At 43.3% G+C, this 20,385-nt stretch overlaps 1 protein-coding gene across 3 annotated transcripts in view; it reads left to right on the forward strand.

Annotated features, from left to right (window-relative positions):
* Positions 1–2,119, forward strand: part of USP22 (ubiquitin specific peptidase 22) — a 118,047-nt gene extending 115,928 nt beyond the window's left edge. For all 3 annotated transcript variants that reach the window (XM_073546666.1, XM_073546665.1, XM_073546667.1), the window contains 2 exons: positions 280–429; positions 1,291–2,119. In XM_073546666.1, the coding sequence (XP_073402767.1) occupies positions 280–429; positions 1,291–1,333 (193 nt within the window). In that variant the 3' untranslated portion in view covers positions 1,334–2,119. The remainder of the gene's footprint in view (positions 1–279; positions 430–1,290) is intronic.
* The last annotated feature ends 18,266 nt before the right edge of the window (positions 2,120–20,385 follow it).

Raw genomic sequence — 20,385 nt, forward strand, 5'->3', positions numbered from 1 at the left:
GAATGTTAGGAAATTCCCACATGTAAACAGGCAATCCCCACATGTATTCAGGCTGGCTAGCAGCCGCAAATCATACAGCTATGGGGACACAAACTAAATCTCCGAGCACATCCAAATACTCGGAGACCACCTGAGCATGCTTGGAAATCTCGAGCATAATCACTCATCACTGGTCTGCATACATTTCATCAATGCAAATCCGAACGCACAAGTTGCTTGTTTGAAGGGGTCTACAAATGTTTCCTGCCGGAATGATTTATTCTTGTGTGCTCTTTACAGGTATTCCTTGTTTGCAGTAGTTAACCACCAGGGAACCTTGGAGAGTGGGCATTACACTAGCTTCATCAGGCAACACAAAGACCAGTGGTTTAAGTGTGATGATGCGATTATCACCAAGGCTAGCATTAAAGATGTTCTAGATAGCGAAGGGTGAGTTGGGTTTTGTGTTCCTGTGCTGTTATGTTTTTATATGCCATACACAGATGATACTCTTTGGTATACTTCTTGATTTTCATGCTCTGTAGAGTACTTACACTATTGTCAATGATGGCCACATTTTACTTGTTACTTTTAAGTGGTTTTGCCCTGTGATGCATCATTTATTTTATATCTTTAGATTTCTTGCTTACATGTGTGTAAGGGCGCAGTCAGATGGTCATGTAAATCGTACCGAGATCAGACTGCAATGCTCGGACTGCTTGTAACTCTGACCAGAGCGTGATGGCTGCATACAAACACATGGAACAGTCACCCCAGAGTCGGGGAGACCTGCCGCCAGTCCATGCATTGCATTTCGATCATTGCCTGATTTATATGACCATCTGACTGCACCGTCGGGGCTCGTTTACAGGAGACCATTTGTGACACTTTAACTGACCGCCGATCAGCTACTTGTTTGACGCTCTGATGCTGGTGATGCAGACAGGTCGTTCTTTACTCATTGTTCTCAACATAGTTCTTGTTTAGCAGGACCATATGCTGCCAAAAACAGCACCATATTATGCCAGCCAAAAGAACATTTCACCTGATGAGCATTTTGTTGAGTCATCAGGTGCTTGGCAGCCTGTTTACACTGTTTTTTGGGAATATTTGTTCCTAGGGAGTGCTCCTTCCCAATAATCGTGCATTGTCGTTGCACTTATGCACTCTTATCAGCTGTTATGCATCTATTTTATGGATATTATGCAGTATACTTAAATTATTATTGCAGCATCAACTGTTTCTCATTGTGTTCATTGACATTCACTTTATATGTAAATTACATGGAGACCTTCTGCTTCTTCCTTTTAGGTATTTGCTTTTTTATCACAAGCAGTTTCTGGAGTATGAGTAATTTTATCTGCGTTTTGTCTGAAATGTGAATAAAAACAAGTTCAAGCAAGACTTATCTGACGACACACAGACCTACCTGAATTTTTCAGACAAAGCCGACATCATACAGGAGCAATGCCGGTGTTGCATCTGCCCATAGACTCTTGAACGGGAGGAAGAACTAAAGTTGCAGCACACACAACAGGAGATCTAACAGGAAAGGGGCAGAGGGATTATTAAAGTCTGGTACTAAACATCTCTCATCGTGCTTCTGGGAATATGTATGGGAAGGCTGGGGCGGGGAGGGGGGAGGAAACATCTCCAGATACCATCACTAAAACATCCTCTCCATTTGGTGCTTGAGTTGCATCTGACCAAACATGGCAGTTATGATAAAGGAGCGCCGCCGCCATCTGTGGATGCACACTGGACTGAAAGCTTCAGAAGAGCAACCTGGTTGGTATCTCCAAATCAAGGTGGAAAACGCATAAGAGTATTTTGCAAGTATCTCTATTTGTGATTTTAGTTATAAAATAAATACAGTATAAAACTACTAAGCGATCTGTCTTTCTCAGCCAGCGTTCAGAAAGCCTGGTTTGTGGACAGATTCAGCTGTTACAGGGGACTTCTTGCCTGTATGTCTTATAATGTGGACTGCTCCTGAAACCTCAGGAATCCTAATTATTTTTGTTGTTCCTCTGTTTCCCCATTATGGATGGTTTTTGTTTTGCATTGAATTGCAATATGTCTTTCATGAAACTTTATTTCATCAATGCAGTCATCAGTAAAAGAAAAAGCAGCAAATGCACTGACATGTCTTTAATGTTTATAGGGTCTGCATTCGTTCTTGTCAAAAAGCTGAGATCTTTCCTCATGTGGTCGTGGTGTCTAATCCTTATCCGTGTGCGCGTGTTATTTATAATGCAGTATTGCAGAAATCCGTATCCATGCTATAGAAATGACTGCATTCAGATGAATGGACCTAACTTCCAGTCTCCGCCTTCTGCAGACAATCTGCCGCTTGTGAATTCATTTTTACATGTCTCTAAAAACTACAGATATTCTTGGTGATTGTGGTTGTGCTAAACCATGGAAGACTTGATTTCTGCCAGCTGTTGTGTATTGTCAAATTACCAATATACATCAGTTCTCCTGGGTCTGATAATGCTATTAATCTGCAGGTATAGGGTTAATGTGCAGGTGGTTATTAGTGTGGGGAATGTGCCTTTCTGTTGTGCTGAATTTGTGGCACCGAGCCGAAAATGAACTTTATTCCTCCTGGGAGCAGCCAGCTTTCAGTCAGACTTAGCTAGTGTCACCATTCACTATACTATGAGCATTCTCCAGCATTGTGACTGACAGCCGGCTCATCAGAGCAGACTTGACTGTCAGTCAAGGTGCCGGAGCATGCTACAGCCCAGTTGGTGCTCTACTGTGAGCAGTGACTGTGGCAGCACCAGTCGCACCTCTGTGACTGAAAGCCGCCGGCTCCCACAGAGGAATAAATGTAATTTCCTTCCAGTAGCCGTGCTTTCCTTAAGGCAACCGGACTCCTTCCTAATGCTATTTATTAACCTACACATTACCCCTATTTCATCAATTAAATAGCGGTACTTGGGATGAAAGTTTCCCTTTAAGCCCTCCATACACATTAACCTATCATGGGCAATATCAGCGGGTCCGGCCGATAGTATGTGTATGGGGGCCCTTGATAGATGACTAGCGACAAGGCTCCAGGGTGTCTGATTTTTTGGCACACCAATCCTTTATGTTCTCCATGAGATAAGGTGCCACCACAGATGTCTGGTAGCGGCTTACTCAGAGGACGCGAGCATTCAGCAGAGCCGTGTGTGTGGGAGTCTGATGCCTGCCTGCTGGATCGCCGCTCATCCGAAACCAAATTAAAATGTATGGGGGGGGGGCTTTATACTGCTTTTTATCCACTTCTGTTTTGGTGAGGTAAAAAAATGTTCTCTGCAATCTCATTCACAATTTGGCAGGTTTATGCAAATATAAAAATTATCTATTGCCCACAGCAGCAATCCCTGCACAGCTTTTATTTTCTTCTCATGCTCTTGAAAAGTGAAAGCCGTGCTTTACTTGCTGTGGACTACAGACATGTTTTTGTTTTCTTGTTTTTTTTTGTTTTTTTTTTTAATCAGATCTTTTTTTATTTAACATTCAGGAATCAATACAGAAAGAATATGACATCTTATATAGCTAGTAAAAATTACATTGAGAGCAGATATTATCTAAAGGGTAAAACTCTTCGTGTGTAAGAATAAATAAGAAGAAAATCTCAAAACACAGATATTTGCATAAAATTGAGCCTATAAACAACATGGCTCCACAAATAAACAAAAATCAAAATTATACATCAGTGCCTCATTTCAGTGGGAAAACCATCCCCGCCAGCCGCGCCACTCCGCATCATATTTCGCCCCCCCCCCGGATATCAGGTCCAATCCACCCCAGCCCCCTCCCACCGCGCCACTCAAAATCTACTTCGCCACAAAGGGCACTAGACTTTATTTCCACCCCCCAAGCATCCCCTCACCGCAAGCACAACAGCAACTGGTCCAACATCGCATCCCGTACCAGTGCGCCCGAGGGGAGACCCGGTGACTCCATCCATGGCTGCCAAATTTTGTAAAACTTTCTTATTGCATTTATTTTTAAATAAGCCCCCCTTTCCAATCTGATGACATTATTTAGTTTATTTTTAAGCTCTGACAATGTTGGTGGCATAGGATCCAACCAATGATATGCAAGTATCTTTCTTGCCTGATATAGGATACGTGCTATTCCCAGGGCCACTGCAGAGTCCGGGTCAACCCCCTCCTCCCACAAATTCAACAAACATAGACGAGGTGACGGTCGTATTGTAATATGGTATACCTGGGCTATGAGTCCCAGGGTCTGCCTCCAGAAATCCCTAATGTGCCCGCACTCCCACATAACATGCATCAAGTGGGCATCATCCTGCCCACACATAACACATTGTGTATTGGGCCTAAGTCCCATTTTACATAATAATCTGGGTGTTTTATATACCCTGTGAATGAGATATATTTGCGAAAGCCGCTGGCACTCAGAAACCGCCATTTTAGGGTTCTAGAATATCGGACCACTGGTACTCCGTCAGGGGGCCAACGTCCCGTTCCCACTTATTCTTAGCAACAGTCAGTGGATATGTCTCCAGATGGGCAGGCAATAGTCTTTTATATAATTCAGAGATAAGTCCCCTAGAAGAGACTCAGATGTAAGTAGCATATGTAGTGTTTATGTGTCACTATCACCGGATTTGTCCTTCTCTGTTTTTCCAATGCATGTCTTAGCTGTAAGTACTGATAAAAGAAGACATGTGGGAGGTGAAATTCTGTTCTCAATTGTTCAAAACTCTTAAGAGTATTATTTTGCAGAATTTGTGACACCAGATAAATCCCTTTATCTTCCGAACCCCACCAGCTTTTTGATCTCTTGCAAATCCGGATTTCGCCACAATGGCCACAACTCCGTAGGCCCATTTATCTTCAAAAGAGACTTACCCCTATCCCACACCTTGAAAATCATAGCCAACGTGGGGTATCGTGCCCCATTAATCTGCCGTCTTCCCACCTCCAACCGGCACCCTGGATATTTCCATACCGATCCTTCCCTCACAATATCACCACCATTGTCACACGCCCCGTCTCTACCCCAACCCTTAAGATGTTGCATCTGGAAGGCTATAAAGTATATGAATGGGTTTGGCACCGCCAATCCTCCCTCCTCCTTCCCTCGCTGCAGTATCTCCAAGCGAATCCTAGCCTGTTTTTTCTTCCAAATGAATTCCCGGAATAATGTATTTATTTTTGCAAAAAAGTCCCTACAGATCCGCACCGGAGAATTATGTATCAAATATAATAATTGTGGCATCATTACCATTTTGATTAAGTTAGATCTACCAATATTCGACAACGGCAGGCGACACCAAGTATGTACTTTTGCTCTAAATCGCTGCAACAGGGGTTCCAGATTCAGAGCCCGAAAATCCTTCGGGGCAGGACTAACAATTATACCCAGATACTTAAACTTCCGAACTACAGGGACCGGTATCTGCAAATCTGAGAAATCCGCCGGGAGAGGGTCTATCGGCATTAAAGCTGATTTGGACCAATTAATCCGAAGACCAGACCTCAGCCCAAATTCTCGAATGATCTCCATTGCCGGCAAAATCGAGGAATGTACCTTATCTAAATATAGAAGTAAATCATCCGCGTACAATGATATCCTCAACTCCACAGTTCCACACCTGAATCCCATTATTTCTCTGGACTTCCGAATTGCAACTGCCAATGGCTCCACCGCAGTAGCAAATAGCAAAGGCGAGAGCGGGCACCCCTGTCTAGTACCTCTCCCAAGAGGAAAAGACTCAGAGACCCTGCCATTAGCCCCAACCTTCGCCACCGGCGAGCCATACAACAGCCTCACCCAATTTATAAATCTGTGTCCAAAGCCCATTTTCCGAAGTACCGCCCACAAAAAACCTGTTTTCTTGTTTTTAAACCTGTTACTAACCTGTCTCATTGTGTTTGTGTTTTAGTTTTGCGGTTTCATAAATTTTTGCTAAATTCCCCCAACAAAGGAGAACACGGCATGGGCAAACTGTGTATTTTAGATACTTTTTTTTTTTTTTAATTAAAATACAATAACCATGTTAACTCTCTGATTCTGCCAACCGCTATTTTTCCATTTCTCCCATACACAGGAGTGCTCGCTGTGCCCAACACTCTGGGAGAGCTGCTGCCAGACTTCTATGGCAGTGGCTTATCTCTTAGAGAATGAAAGGATCATCAGTTCTAAATTAGACTTGCCATATTCCTATCTCCCCCATAATCATCGGTCGGGGTCCCCCATAGGCATTAAACTGTTAGCCTAATCTGCCGCTATCATTGGGATCGGCCCACATTAATCTGTCTATGGGAGGATTGGCAAGTTATGGGTTAATGCATACCCAATGAGGTCGGGCTTACTCTCCCTGGCTTCATCAGTGCAAATGCCCAGGATTACACGGGCTCCAATTACTGCCCTGGTGCCAGGTACTTGCAGAGATGACGTGGCTGGTGCAGAGGATGTCAGTCATGCTCAGGAGGGCGGGATTAGAGCTTCTAGGCCCGGACTGTTCCTACGGGGACATCTTTCTGAGAGCAGGAATAGGGCTCTATGCTGTAACAGTGGCAGTGTGAGACCAGGTGCCCTTTTAAAACATGCAGTCTAGTTTTTTTTTGTTTTGTTTCTTAACTAAAGGCGGGGTCACACTTGTGAGTGTGTTGCAAGAAACTCGTGCATTAATACACGGTGCTGGCACTAGGGACTGGAGTGTGCGGCTGCATGTATTTCTTGGCACTAGGGACTGGAGTGTGCGGTTGCATGTATTTCTTTGCAGCCGCAGCTTCAGTCCTGAGTGCCAGCGGCAGTGGCGGGTATTAATGCGAGAGACATGCGAGTTTCTCGCATCACACTCGCAAGTGGGACCCCGGCCTTACATGGGAAATCTAGATCACGTGATTATAAGGGAAAGCATGTGAGCTCGGGCCAGCATTTACCCTGCCACTTGTGACCATTGGCTGCATTGTACATATCTTGCCATTCTGCCATGTATCTTACATGGTTTTATCGCTGCTCTAGACCTTGATCATAACCAATGACATTTGACTTGTGATTTGTTTAAGAAGTTAAATTGTCTTTTTCTTGTACGTAGTAAGTCTGATATATGTATGTTTGCAAAGTTTTAAGTTTCTCAGCAAGTCCCAAGGCAAAACGATGTCTCAGAATACATTTAATCATGTGTCGTCTCACTACTGTTGGTTTTTATGGCTATGTTCCCAAATATTTGCCTGGAAAATCTGCAACAAGATAGAAATAAGTGCAAGTGAATTTGGTTTTAAACTAGATGTACACAGACACAAAAATCTGTGTTGCATGTAGTAATTAACAGGAAAGCCATCAGGCCACACTGTCAGGTTGTGCTTTATTAGTTAAAAACACATTAAAGCACCACTCCAGCATGTTTTTATTGCAGCACTGGAGTGGTGCAGCCAATCTAAGTTCTCTGCCCCCGCTCTCATACCAGGGAAGCCCCAGACTTCATCTGTTATCAACACCACTCCAGTCATCTCCAGCAGTCTGTCACCTGCCGGATCTCTACCGTGTGTGCTGGGCGAGCCGGAAGGCACAACTCAGTGTATGTGAGCCAGAACTCAAGTCTCATAGACTAACGCTGACAGCTTGTGATTTAGAGATGAGCGAACATCGTTGGCTCCCTCCTTTTTTGGCAAGCTGTAGCGCTTACCGAAGAAGCTGCATCAGGATCCTGGCTAGCTGGAGCGCTCCTGATAATCAGCTGTTTGGTGCCACAGCTGCATGTGTCGTGGGTGTGTGACAGTCACAACACATGTATGGAGAGCCTGTGTATTGTGACTGTCACACAGCCACAACACAAGCAAATGCGGGGCCGAACGGCTGCTTATCAGGAGCGCTCCAGGTATCCGTGATTCCGATGCAGCTTCTTCGGTAAGCGCTATAGTTTGCCGAATAAGGAAGGAGCCGACAATGTTCGCTCATCTCTACTTGTGATTGATATCTCTGACTTCCGCTCAATCAGAAGTTGCAGTCACAAGATTGCGTTAATGGACCACAGTGGAACCAGGAAGAGCTGAACACTCTGGCTGGTAAGTGTAAGAATAGGACAAAAGACGTGGGAATGCAAATATCAAGGTGTCATGTTATTCCGCTACCTATGACCTACATTCCCATAAAGATGGCTTAGGACGGGTGATTCTTGTGACTGAATCCCTTTAACAAGTTTCCTACAAGTGCTTTCCTAGCTATTTTAATGACGGGCTGAAATCAAACATCTGTGTTTCACATTCCATATAGAGATCTCTATGCCCAACAGTCTGCCCACACGTTGTGGACCATGAAACATGGATGTCTAATTTCAGTCATACTCGGCAGAGTGAAACTAGCTACTTTTCATATTCATTTTGAAACCGCAGCTTGTAGAAGTAAAAAAAAAAAAAAAGCTACGTTGGGGGAGTTTCTAAAAGAATTGCACGCTAATCCATGTACGACTATGGATATAAGTGGGTTGTTGGGGGAGTGGGTGGGGTGAATGAGGAAGTGTCGCTACAGTGAAGGAAATAAGTATTTGATCCCTTCTTGATTTTGTAAGTTTGCCCACTGGCAAAGACATGAACAGTCTATAATTTTAGATTAATTTTAACATTGAGAGATAGAATATCAAAAATAAATCCAGAAAATCACATTGTATAAATATATATAAATTTATTTGCATTTTGCAGTGAGAAATAAGTATTTTATCCCTCTTGCAAACAAGACTTAATATTTGATGGAAAAACCCTTGTTGGCAAGCACAGCAGTCAGATGTCTTTTGCAGTTGATGAGTTTTGCACACGTCAGGAGGAATTTTGGTCCACTCCTCGTTGAAGATCATCTCTAAATCATTAAGATTTTGAGGCTATCGCTTGGCAACTCGGAGCTTCAACTCCCTCCATAGGTTTTCTATGGGATTAAGGGCTGGAGACTGGCTAGGCCACTCCATGACCTTAATGTGCTGCTTTTTGAGCCACTTTTTGTTGCCTTGGCTGTATGTTTCGGGTCGTTGTCTTGCTGGAAGATCCAGCCACGACCCATTTTTAATGTCCTGGCGGAGGGAAGGAGGTTGTCACTCAGGATTTTACAGTACATGGCTATATCCATTCTCCCACTGATGCAGTGAAGTAATTCTGTGCCCTTAGCAGAGAAACACCCCCAAAACTTAATGTTTCCACCTCCATGCTTGACAGTGGGGATGGTGTTCTTTGGTTCATAGCCAGCATTTCTCTTCCTCCAAACACGGTGCGTTGAGTTAATGCCAAAGAGCTCAATTTGTCTCCATCTGATCACAGCACCTTCTCCCAATCACTCACAGAATCATTCAGGTGTTCTTTGGCAAACTACTGACGGGCCTGCACATGTGCCTTCTTGAGCAGGGAAACCTTGCGGGCACTGCAGGATTTTAAACCTTTAGGGTATGTGCACACGGTGCGGATTTTGCTGCGGTTCCTCAGCGTTTCTGCACCTGCGGGTCCGCAGCAGATTCTGCTGCATTGTACAGTACCTTTATTTCCTATGGAGATAAAAAAAAAGCTGTGCACATGCTGCGGTTTTTTTCCACGCGATTTTGCTGCGGTTTACAAACCGCAGCATGTCAATTGGTGCAGAAACGCTGCAGTTTTACACCTCATCCATTGAGGTGTAAAACCGCAGGACTTTTGTCCTGCGGATTTACCTGCAGTTTTCTCTACAAATTCCGCACACCCAAAAAACTATGTGTGCACATAGCCTTACGGCGTAATGTGTTACCAATGGTTTTCTTGGTGACTGTGGTCCCAGCTGCCTTGAGATCATTAACAAGTTCCCCCCGTGTAGTTTTAGGCTGATCTCTCACCTTCATGATCCAGGATACCCTACGAGGTTAGACAGCCATATTGTATTACTTCCATTTTCTTACTATTTTCTTACTATTGCATCCACAGTTGTCTCCTTTTCACCCAGCGTCTTAGGCTGGTTTCACATTAACATTTTTAGCGCAGCACATCGTGCGCGTCCATGCGCCCCTAAAAAAAAAAAAACTCGCACGGAATGTGACAAAATAACACATTACAGTCTATGGGAACGCAGGCGTTCGCATTGACATGCGCACGCCTGCATTTAAAATCACATGCGTTTTAAGAGTTAACAATGCTTGAAACTGGTTAAATCGCATGCGCCTAAAAAACGCAATCGCATGCAAAGCGCATGATGCGTTTTTTGCATGTGTTTTGCGCACGAAGCGCAGCGCTAAAAAATGCTAATGTGAAAGTAGCCTTACTTATGGTTTTGTAGCCCATTCCAGCTTTGTGCAGGTCTTTGATCTTGTCCCTGACATCTTTATAAAGCTCTTTGGTCTTGCCCATGTTGTAGAGGGTTAGGCCGGTTTCACATTTGCGCTTTATGGCGCAGCGACGGCCTAGCAGGATTTTGCCGTGCGCTGCGCACTTTTGAAGGTGCGCCCGTGTGTGCCAAACACAGCATGTTGCATTTCGGCTTCAAAAGTGCGCAGCACACAGCAAAATCCTGCTAGCGCACGATCTGCGCACCCTATGCTAAAGATGGGGTGCGCAGATCGCAAGCGTCCATGTGCGCTAGTAGGCGGCGATGACAGGATGGGGCGGGGCTTACCGGCGGCCGTGCGCAGGCAGTCGCTGCGCCATAAAGTGCAAATGTGAAACCGGCCTAAGCGTCTGAGTCTGTGGACAGGAGTCTTTTATAAAGGTGACTATGTAAGACATCTGTTTTTTTATGCAGGTAACGAGTTGATTAGGAGCGTCTAACTGGGCTGTAGGAGCCAGAACGCTTAATGGTTGGTAGGGGATCAAATCCTTATTTCTCACTGCAAAATGCAAATCTATATTTTATTTATACAATGTGATTTTCTGGATTTTATTTTTGATATTCTATCAATGCTGCAATTAACCTACCCTTAAAATTATAGACTGTTCATGTCTTTGTCAGTGGGCAAACTACAAAATCAGCAAGGGATCAAATACTTATTTCCCCCACTGTATAAGGGGCATAATATACTCTGCACAAGTATTGAGTGTTCACAATAATCTGGCAGTGTAAACATCTGCTTTATTCTCCTAAAACCACTTGTTCACAATAATTGTGCAGTCTAAACAAGATGCCAATCACCCGACAATTGAAAGATTGTTCATGTGGTAAAAGCTCTTACACTTTGCCCATTGTCCTTGGCAGCACATCATTCTGTGTACACAGGACCTGTGCTGCCTAGAGCAATGGCAGCCTCTGCTGCACTGGACGACCTTATTACAGATCATCAAGTGCTCATCTGCAATGCTGTCGACCTGTCAAAACCGGCTACTCAATGCCGACAAGACTTTAATTGGTGGCTATTTCACGCAGCTGGTGTAAACAGGCCTCTACACGAGCCAATGGAAAGAGTTAGGCTGGAGTCACACTGCCAATTTCTCCTGCGATAATCGCATCGCATAGCACGGACTGGCCGGCACATCTCCTGACCTGGGAATGACAGCAAGATGGATGACTATGCAGCTGTCAAGCTCAGGTCAGGAGAGCAGACAGCCAGTGCGAGGTTTACGATCCGATTCTCGGATGAAAAATTTGCCAGTGTGACTCAGCCCTTACAACCTTGATGTTTTATTGACAGCTGGAGTTGACTGACCGCACAATCTGATAACATGCAGGGTAGTATAACAGCGCCACAGTGCAAAGGTATACACTGCATACCGATCTCACATAATGATATGACTCAAGATACACACTTAATACTAGTATTCCAGCATTGTATCTAATCATGTGAGTACTGAAGCCTGCATTTTGAATGCATTCGTGCTGCCCTGCATCTGCCTCTATCATTAATGCTATGTGCACACGTTACGGAATTTCGGCGGGAATTCTGGAATTCCATTCCGTGGGAAATATGCGAGAAAATTGCATTTTAAATTCCCGTGAATTTTCCGCGGAAAAACTAGCGAATTGCTAGCGTAAGCTTGCAGAATGCTAGCGTTTTCCAAGCGATCTGGAGCATCGCTTGGAGAGCTGATTGACAGGTTGGTCACACTCGTCAAACAGTGTTTGACTAGTGTGACCAACTTTTTGCTATTGAGGCTGCCTATGCAGCATCAGTAGTAAAAAGATCTAATGTTAAAAATAATAAAAAATCGTGTTTTTCTCACCTTCCGGCGTCCCACGCCTCAGCGATGCTCCCGGCAGGTCCCGTTCCCAGCGATGCCTTGCGACAATGACGTCGCGGTCCCGCGAGACCGCGACAGTATCAAAGGTCATTGTTGCAAGGCATCACTGGGAATGGGAGTTGGCGGGAGCATCAATGAGGCCTGGTGACGCAAGGGACAGCGGAAGGTGAGAATATGACTTATATTTTAATTCTATTTTTTACAGGGATATGGTACCCAGAGCCTGAAGGAGAGTCTCCTCTCCTCCACCCCCTGGGTACCATCCGCAAATGTTCCGCTTTTCGCATGGTGGGCACAGCCACATTCGGAAAGTAAGCAGAACAATGCATTCCTATGTGTGCGGCTTTTCGGGAGTTTCCCGCGATTCCGCACAAACAATGAGCATGCTGTGTATTTTTCAGCGATGCAATTCCGCCGCAGAAAAATCCGCAGCATTAGCACAGCATGTGCGGAATGCATGAAAAGCTTTTTTTTTTTTTTTTTTTTCCCTTCGTTTTCGCGGCAAAATCGCACATTTAAAATTGCCGTGAAAAAAACGCTACGTGTGAACACAGCCTAATATTGTTCCAGATTGCTATGGTGCTACAGAATGGCACTAATTGTTCTAAACAGGCAGATCTCTGCTCCATTTTTCAGTTGACGGTTACAAGATTTATGCATTCTGTTATGCCATTTTGAGTATTCCAGCTTTGTTTTAAAATTCCTTTATTTTTTGCGAAATGTTAGCACAACTAGAAAGCTGAGCAAGAATGTTAGAACATCTAGTGATTTCACAATAATGGGTGAAGCATATTTAAGACTGTACCTGAGCCAGCCCTGCTAATTCATTAAAATTTCTGCCCATTTAGTGACGTAAATTTCACCAGTTAAACCAGTTCCTGGGGACTGTTCTGGCAGAGGCAAAATACCAGTGAAAGTACCACTCCAGCTGTTCTTGTTTGTTTTTTTTCTGCACTGGATTGGTTTTGTTCCCTGCACCTAATATTACACTTAGCATCCGCCATCTTCAGCTCTTCCTGGCGCCAATTTGTGACTAACTTCTGACTGATCGTAAGTTGGCGATAAGTCACAAGCTTTCGATGCAAGTCTTAGAGCCTCATTCTTGCTCGCCTAGATTTGCACTGAGTTGTGACTTCTGGATTACCCAGCAATCACTGGAGCAATCTGGCAGGTCACAAACTGCTGGAAAACGACCGGCGTGGCGCTGATAGCAGATGAAGCGGCGGGCAAGTATAGTACTAGGTGCATGGAACTTGGATTAATGGCACAATTAAGATTGGCATGTGCGACGGTAGTCTTAACGAAACGGGCAAGTAATACCTGCAGCATCAAGAAAATGATACAATGGCCATATCTGCACCTCTCCTAATTTCTAAGGAGACTTGGGGTTTTGTTTTTCCTCTCACAGGTGTGTATGAGAAATGTAGCATTCAGCATAGAATACTTGGGCCTAAAATATTGAGGTACACTTATCCATTCTGTAATTCTTAAGTGCATATGATCAGTATTTGCAAAAATCTGCTGCAAATACTGATGTGTTGGCAGGAAAAACTCATACATGGTCGGCCCTTTGTGGGATTGGGTGCAAAACGTTTGTAAAACATATATGGTGCAGTCATGAAAGACTTTATATATTTATATTATTTTGTTCATATTACTCCAAAATTCTGGCATGTTTGGCTAGCTAGATGAATCTCTGAAACTCCCCCATTGTGTAGAAATTTGGGGAACAGGACTGAACTAGAGCAGGTGCAGAGGAGGGCAACCATCAGGTTATGTGCACTGTGCAAATCCGCAGCAGATTTGGCCCTGTGCATCTGCAGCAGAACTGCAAGTGATGTACAGTACCATTTAAAGCGAAAAAAACAAAACACTGTGCACATGCTGCGGATTCAAAACTGCAGCATGTCACTTTTGTGCAGATCTGCAGCGTTTCAGCACCTGTTGACTTGCATTGATCTGCAGCAAAATTGCAGGTCTTAAGAAAGATCTGCGGTTTTGCTGCTGATGAAATGCTGCAGATCGGGAGGGGGGGGAAGAGTGGGCGGTGACTGTGCGTGTATGGGCCTGAGGGGGGGGGGAGGGGGGGTCTGCGGTGATGTGTGTATGCAGGCATCGTCCGATGGGACTACACGTCCCATTGAATTATGCCTGCTACCCTCACAGTGATTGACCTATTAGCCAATGGTGGGACAGTAGTAGTCCAATCATCCGCTTAATTTGTTTAATGTAAAAAAGAAAAAAAAAAATACAGAACATTTAACATATGCCTAATTCCCCAAAACCATCGATCACCTGTAATAAAAATAAAATAAACCACCCTATACTTACCTTTCCACCGTAGTCCAATTAATAACGAGGGTCCCACGACGATCTCACGTGGAGAACCGCCACATCAGCTGATGTGACCGCTCTCCAGGGGCTCCAGCAATGAAATGACAGGCAGAGGTAATCCTCCGCTGTGTATCCCTCCGCCAGGAAAGAGGTCCCGTAACCCTGAATCTCACGCAGCATTGCTGTAAAGTGAGACTGAACTCAGGTAACCTCAGTGATGGACTGCAGGAGGCATTGTCAGTTCATCACTGGGAGGCCCCATAGAGCAGTGACATCACCTGATATCACTGTTTTATAGGGGAGATCGGCGTGGGGCCCTCGTTATTAATTGGACTGCGCCAGACAGGGAGTATACGGTTGATTTATTAATTTTTTATTTTTTTTTACTAGGAGACTGAGGGCGTCACTTGGATCTGAGAGTTCAATAAAAATATGAAAACGTGTTGTGCTTTGTTTCATTAAAATACTTTATTATTATGCGCGTTGTTTTTTTTAACCCTTTATTATAAGATTAATAATGGATCGGTGTCTTATCGACGCCTCTCCATTATTAACCGGGCTTAATGTCACCTTCCAATAGCAAGGTGACATTAACCCCTTATTACCCCATATCCTACCGCTACACAGGGAGTTGGGCTAAGTGCCAGAATTGCCCCATTCCTTTGGGCTGGTATTTTTATCTGGGTGGGGGGGGAAATATCCATGGCCCCTTCCTAGGCTATGAATATTAGCCCGCAGATGTCTGCATTGCCTTTCTGGCTATAAAATATAGGGGAACCCCACGTCATTATTTATTTTTTTTTTTTTTGGGGTTCCCTTATTTTAATAGCCAGTAAAGGTTAGGCAGACAGCTGCGGGCTAATATTCATAGCCTAGGAAGGGGGCCATGGATATTACCCCCTTCCCAGGCTACAAATATTGACCCCTGGCCGTCTGCTTTCCCCCCCCTCTGGCATGCCATTTTTTTCTGTTATTTTTTTTTTTTAACTAAATATATATAGCCATATCTATGGATAGATCTATCCCATATCAATCTATTTATTTATCTGTGTGTGTAATGGAGTGTTGGTTGGACAAATGTAAAAGGTTGGACAGAAATGACATCACAAATATATATATATATTTTTTTTTTTTTTTTATAAATAACATATCTTTATTTAGCTTACAAAACTGCACTGAAAAACTGCATCAAATCTGCGGCAAAAACGCACCTGCTTTTTCTGCCAAGAGCTGCGTTTTTTGTGCGGAAAAATCCACACAGCAATCCGCAACGTGTGCACATACCTTTAGGTTGAAGAATCAAGTTCGGCAAAAAAGAGGGCTAAAGTATAGTCAACATGCTTGTACAGTACAGGGATCTTTCTAATGAACTTTTTATATCTAGAGGAAATAAAAGGTTTCAGCATAATCAGAGACAGAGTCTTTACTGTAAGAGCAGAGATCTTATGCAACTGTGTGCCACATACTGTTGTAATGGTTGATTCACTAAACAGTTCAAGAAGGGGCAGGATGCTTTTCTTAAAACATATAGTATGGGGCGTTAAGGGGTGTATCCATATTTGGAGTCGGGAAGATGTTTTTCTCATAACTCCCTCCCAACATCAGCTGAATATGTACAGCGCAAGTTGGGAGTGTGTGTGTGTGTGTGTATGGAGCAGGCTCAAGGGGCGAGTGTGTAGCTGCAACATGAATGCTATATGCCATCAAAATGTAACATCTATCCCAAAATATCAATAAAAACTCTCGCCTTGCCCACCGTCATGCACTGAAAAATGAAAATGTTGCGGGGCGAAATGGCCGCACAATCGCAAAACAGTAAAGTAACGTTAAAAAAAAAATAAGTTTATTGTCACCGTAAGTGTACTGATGAGCTGAATCATATTGCCAGGTAATTTTTACCACATGAGATAAGCCAAACAAAGAAAAAAAAGCAATTTCGGGGGGTGGTGGTGGTGGTTCTCAATTTCACCTCACTTGGAATTTTTTTTCCATTTTTCAGTACACTTTAAATAATACCGTTCATTTTACATAAAGTACAACTTACCTCTCAAAAAACAAGCCCTCATACATTTATGTGGACAGAAAAATAAAAAAGTTATATCTTGGAAGAAGGGAAGGAAAAAATGGAAATTGGCCATGTTGGTAAGGGGTTAATGTGCAATTAGTATCTGTCTCATGGGGTTATTACCTTTCTGTGGATAAGAGTTCACTCACCTCAGCTTCTTATTCACATAGTGCTCCATACAGTATAATGGTTCCACATACAGTTGTGGCCAAAAGTATTGACACCCCTGCAATTCTGTCAGATAATACTCAGTTTCTTCCTGAAAATGATTGCAAACACAAATTCTTTGTTATTATTATCTTCATTTAATTTGTCTTAAATGAAAAAACACAAAAAGAATTGTCCTAAAGCCAAATTGGATATAATTCCACACCAAACATAAAAAAAGAGGGTGGACAAAAGTATTGGCACTGTTCGAAAAATCATGTGATGCTTCTCTAATTTGTGTAATTAACAGCACCTGTAACTTACCTGTGGCACCTAACAGGTGTTGGCAATAACTAAATCACACTTGCAGCCAGTTGACATGGATTAGGCCGGGGTCACACTGGCGAGGAATACGGACGAGTGAGAGGCGTTAAAAGCACGCATTACACACGGACAAATTATTCTCTATGGGTTTGCTCCCAACAGCCGTATATTTCTTGGGCGTATTCTACGGTCCGTGCCAATCGCAGCATGCCCGTAATACGCCAATACAAGTCTATGGGTGCGCTAAAAATATGCATTACACACGGACCACACATGTGACTTGCGAGAAATACGCACCCGGTGTCTTTTAGAAAAGCCGGCAATTCAGTGCGCTATACAGTAAACTCACACTGACCGGTCTAATAAAGAAACGAAAGAATAGATATAGACACATAGAATACACATATATATATATATATATATATATACACACACACACACACACACACACACACACACACACACACACACACACACACACACACACACACACACACGTCATTGTGACAAACATATATATATATTTATATTTCACAGAGTTCTTCATAGCAGAATAGCCGCTAGTTAAATTGCCGGCTTCTATCAAATCATTCCCCAACCCGACATGAAATGACACATGGTTTACATTCAGTAAAGCATTTCATGTTTTTTAATATGTCCCTGACTAATAATTAGATGAGGGTTTGTGTGCAAAATTTGGGAGTTGTAGTTATTTTAAGGGGCTAATTCGTTGTTAAAAAATGCGTGGGCTTCCCATTGCCCTATAGTGGTGGCGAATGGGTTAATCTAACAAAGGGTTAATGTCAACATTCGATTGTAAGGTGACAGTAACCCTTTGTAAGATTAACCCATTCGCCACCGCTACAGGCCAATGGGAAGCCCACGCATTTTTTAAGAACGATTTAACCCCTTAAAATAACAACTACAACTCCCATATTTTTCACACAAACCTTCATCTAATTATTTGTCAGGGATCATATTAAAAAACATGAAATGAAATGCTTTACTGAATGTAAACCATGTGTCATTTCATGTCGGGTTGGGGAATGATTTGATAGAAGCCGGCAATTTAATTAGCGGCTATTCTGCTATGAAGAACTCTGTGAAATATATATATATATATATATTTGTCTCAATGACGTGTGTGTGTGTATGTATATATATGCATTCTATGTGTCTATATCTATTATTTCGTTTCTGTTAGAAACCCTGTCATAGGGCTCCATTATATGTCCATTTTGCAAGGCGGCGAGAAAATCTCGCTATACGGATGCAGACATGCGCAAAATACGCAACTACACCTTGCTTACGGATGACATATGGAGCACTATTTAGGGGTCATTCATCCGTATTACGCCTGTAAACTACGGACCGTATTTTGCGTCGATTAGTGTGACCCCGGCCTTAAAGTTGACTCAACCTCTGTCCTTGTGTGTACCACATTGAGCATGGAGAAAAGAAAGAAGACTGTCTGAGGACTTGAGAAACCAAATTGTGAGGAAGCATGAGCAATCTCAAGGCTACAAGTCTATCTCCAAAGACCTGAATGTTCCTGTGTCTACTGTGCGCAGTGTCATCAAGAAGATTAAAGCCCATGGCACTGTGGCTAACCTCCCTAGATGTGGACGGAAAAGAAAAATTGACAAGAGATTTCAGCGTAAGATTGTGCGGATGTTGGATAAAGAACCTCGACTAACATCCAAACAAGTTCACGCTGCCCTGCAGTCCGAGGGTGCAACAGTGTCAGCCCGTACTATCCGTCAGCATCTGAATGAAAAGGGACTGTATGGTAGGAGACCCAGGAAGACCCCACTTCTTACCCCAAGACATAAAAAAGCCAGGCTGGAGTTTGCCAAAACTTACCTAAAAAAGCCTAAAACATTTTGGAAGAATGTTCTCTGGTCCGATGAGACAAAACTAGAGCTTTTTGGGCAAAGGCATCAACATAGAGTTTACAGGAGAAAAAAAGAGGCATTCAAAGAAAAAAAAAACACAGTCCCTACAGTCAAACATGGCGGAGGTTCCCTGATGTTTTGGGGTTGCTTTGTTGCCTCTGACACTGGACTGCTTGACCGTGTGCATGGCATTATGAAGTCTGAAGACTAACAACAAATTTTGCAGCATAATATAGGGCCCAGTGTGAGAAAGCTGGGTCTCCCAAAGAGGTCATGGGTCTTCCAGCAGGACAATGACCCAAAACACACTTCAAAAAGCACTAGAAAATGGTTTGAGAGTAAGCACTGGAGACTTCTAAGGTGGCCAGCAATGAGTCCAGACCTGAATCCCATAGAACGGAGAGATCTAAAAATGGCAGTTTGGAGAAGGCACCCTTCTAATATCAGTGAAATGGAGCAGTTTGCCAAAGAAGAATGGTCTAAAATTCCAGCAGAGCATTGTAGGAAACTCATTGATGGTTACCGGAAGCGGTTGGTCGCAGTTATTTTGGTTAAAGGTTGTGCAACCAAGTATTAGGCTGAGGGTGCCAATACTTTTGTCTGGCCCATTTTTGGAGTTTTGTGTGAAATGATCAATGTTTTGCTTTTTGATTCATTCTCTTTTGTGGTTTTTCATTTAAGACAAATTAAATGAAGATGATACCAAAGAATTTGTGATTGCAATCATTTTCAGGAAGAAACTGAGTATTTGACAAAATTGCAGGGGTGTCAATACTTTTGGCCACAACTGTAGTGCTCCATACAGTATAATGGCCCCACATAGTAGTGCTCCATACAGTATAATGGTTCCACATAGTGCTCCATACAGTATAATGGCCACCAAAAATGCTTCTTATAGTACAATGGGGCCCACATTAAAAAACAAAATCAATACTCATATCACCCAGTTCCCTCGTTGCTCTTGTCTCTTCATGGTGTCTTTTTATCCTCTGCACACCTTGGCAAAGTGGGCGCGTTGTAATGACATCATCGTGCCTGGTGCACTGAGACGTCAGACACGGAAGAGGAATGATGGGAGACGGAGCATCAGGTGATGCTCATTCCATTGCTTTCAACTCTATCGGCATCCAGGATACCAATACAGCTGAAAGTGCGATGGTCAAATACCCTGACACTCGGCTAGATATGGACCGTGAGCCAGAGTTTGACATGTGCTTTAGTGCCTTGGTCATTGGGTCCTTTCTGCCTAAAAATACAACCCATAGACGCCCCAGAAGTGGCCCATCATATGATATGCGCCAACTCTGGCACTTTGCCCAGTTCTTACCGATTGCCCTGTCAAATCGGGTAATTGGACTTGTGGTTGTTGTCTGTTGTAATTTGCAAAAAATCACAGTTGACATCCCTAGTGTTAGTAATGGAGAGGTGTCTATCAGACACCCTATCACTAATCCAGTAATCAAAAATAAAAACACACTACAATTAT

This window comes from Dendrobates tinctorius, unplaced genomic scaffold, assembly GCF_039654945.1.
Source record: "Dendrobates tinctorius isolate UK_male_01 unplaced genomic scaffold, ASM3965494v1 ptg000150l, whole genome shotgun sequence".
In the NCBI taxonomy this organism is placed as follows: domain Eukaryota; kingdom Metazoa; phylum Chordata; class Amphibia; order Anura; family Dendrobatidae; genus Dendrobates; species Dendrobates tinctorius.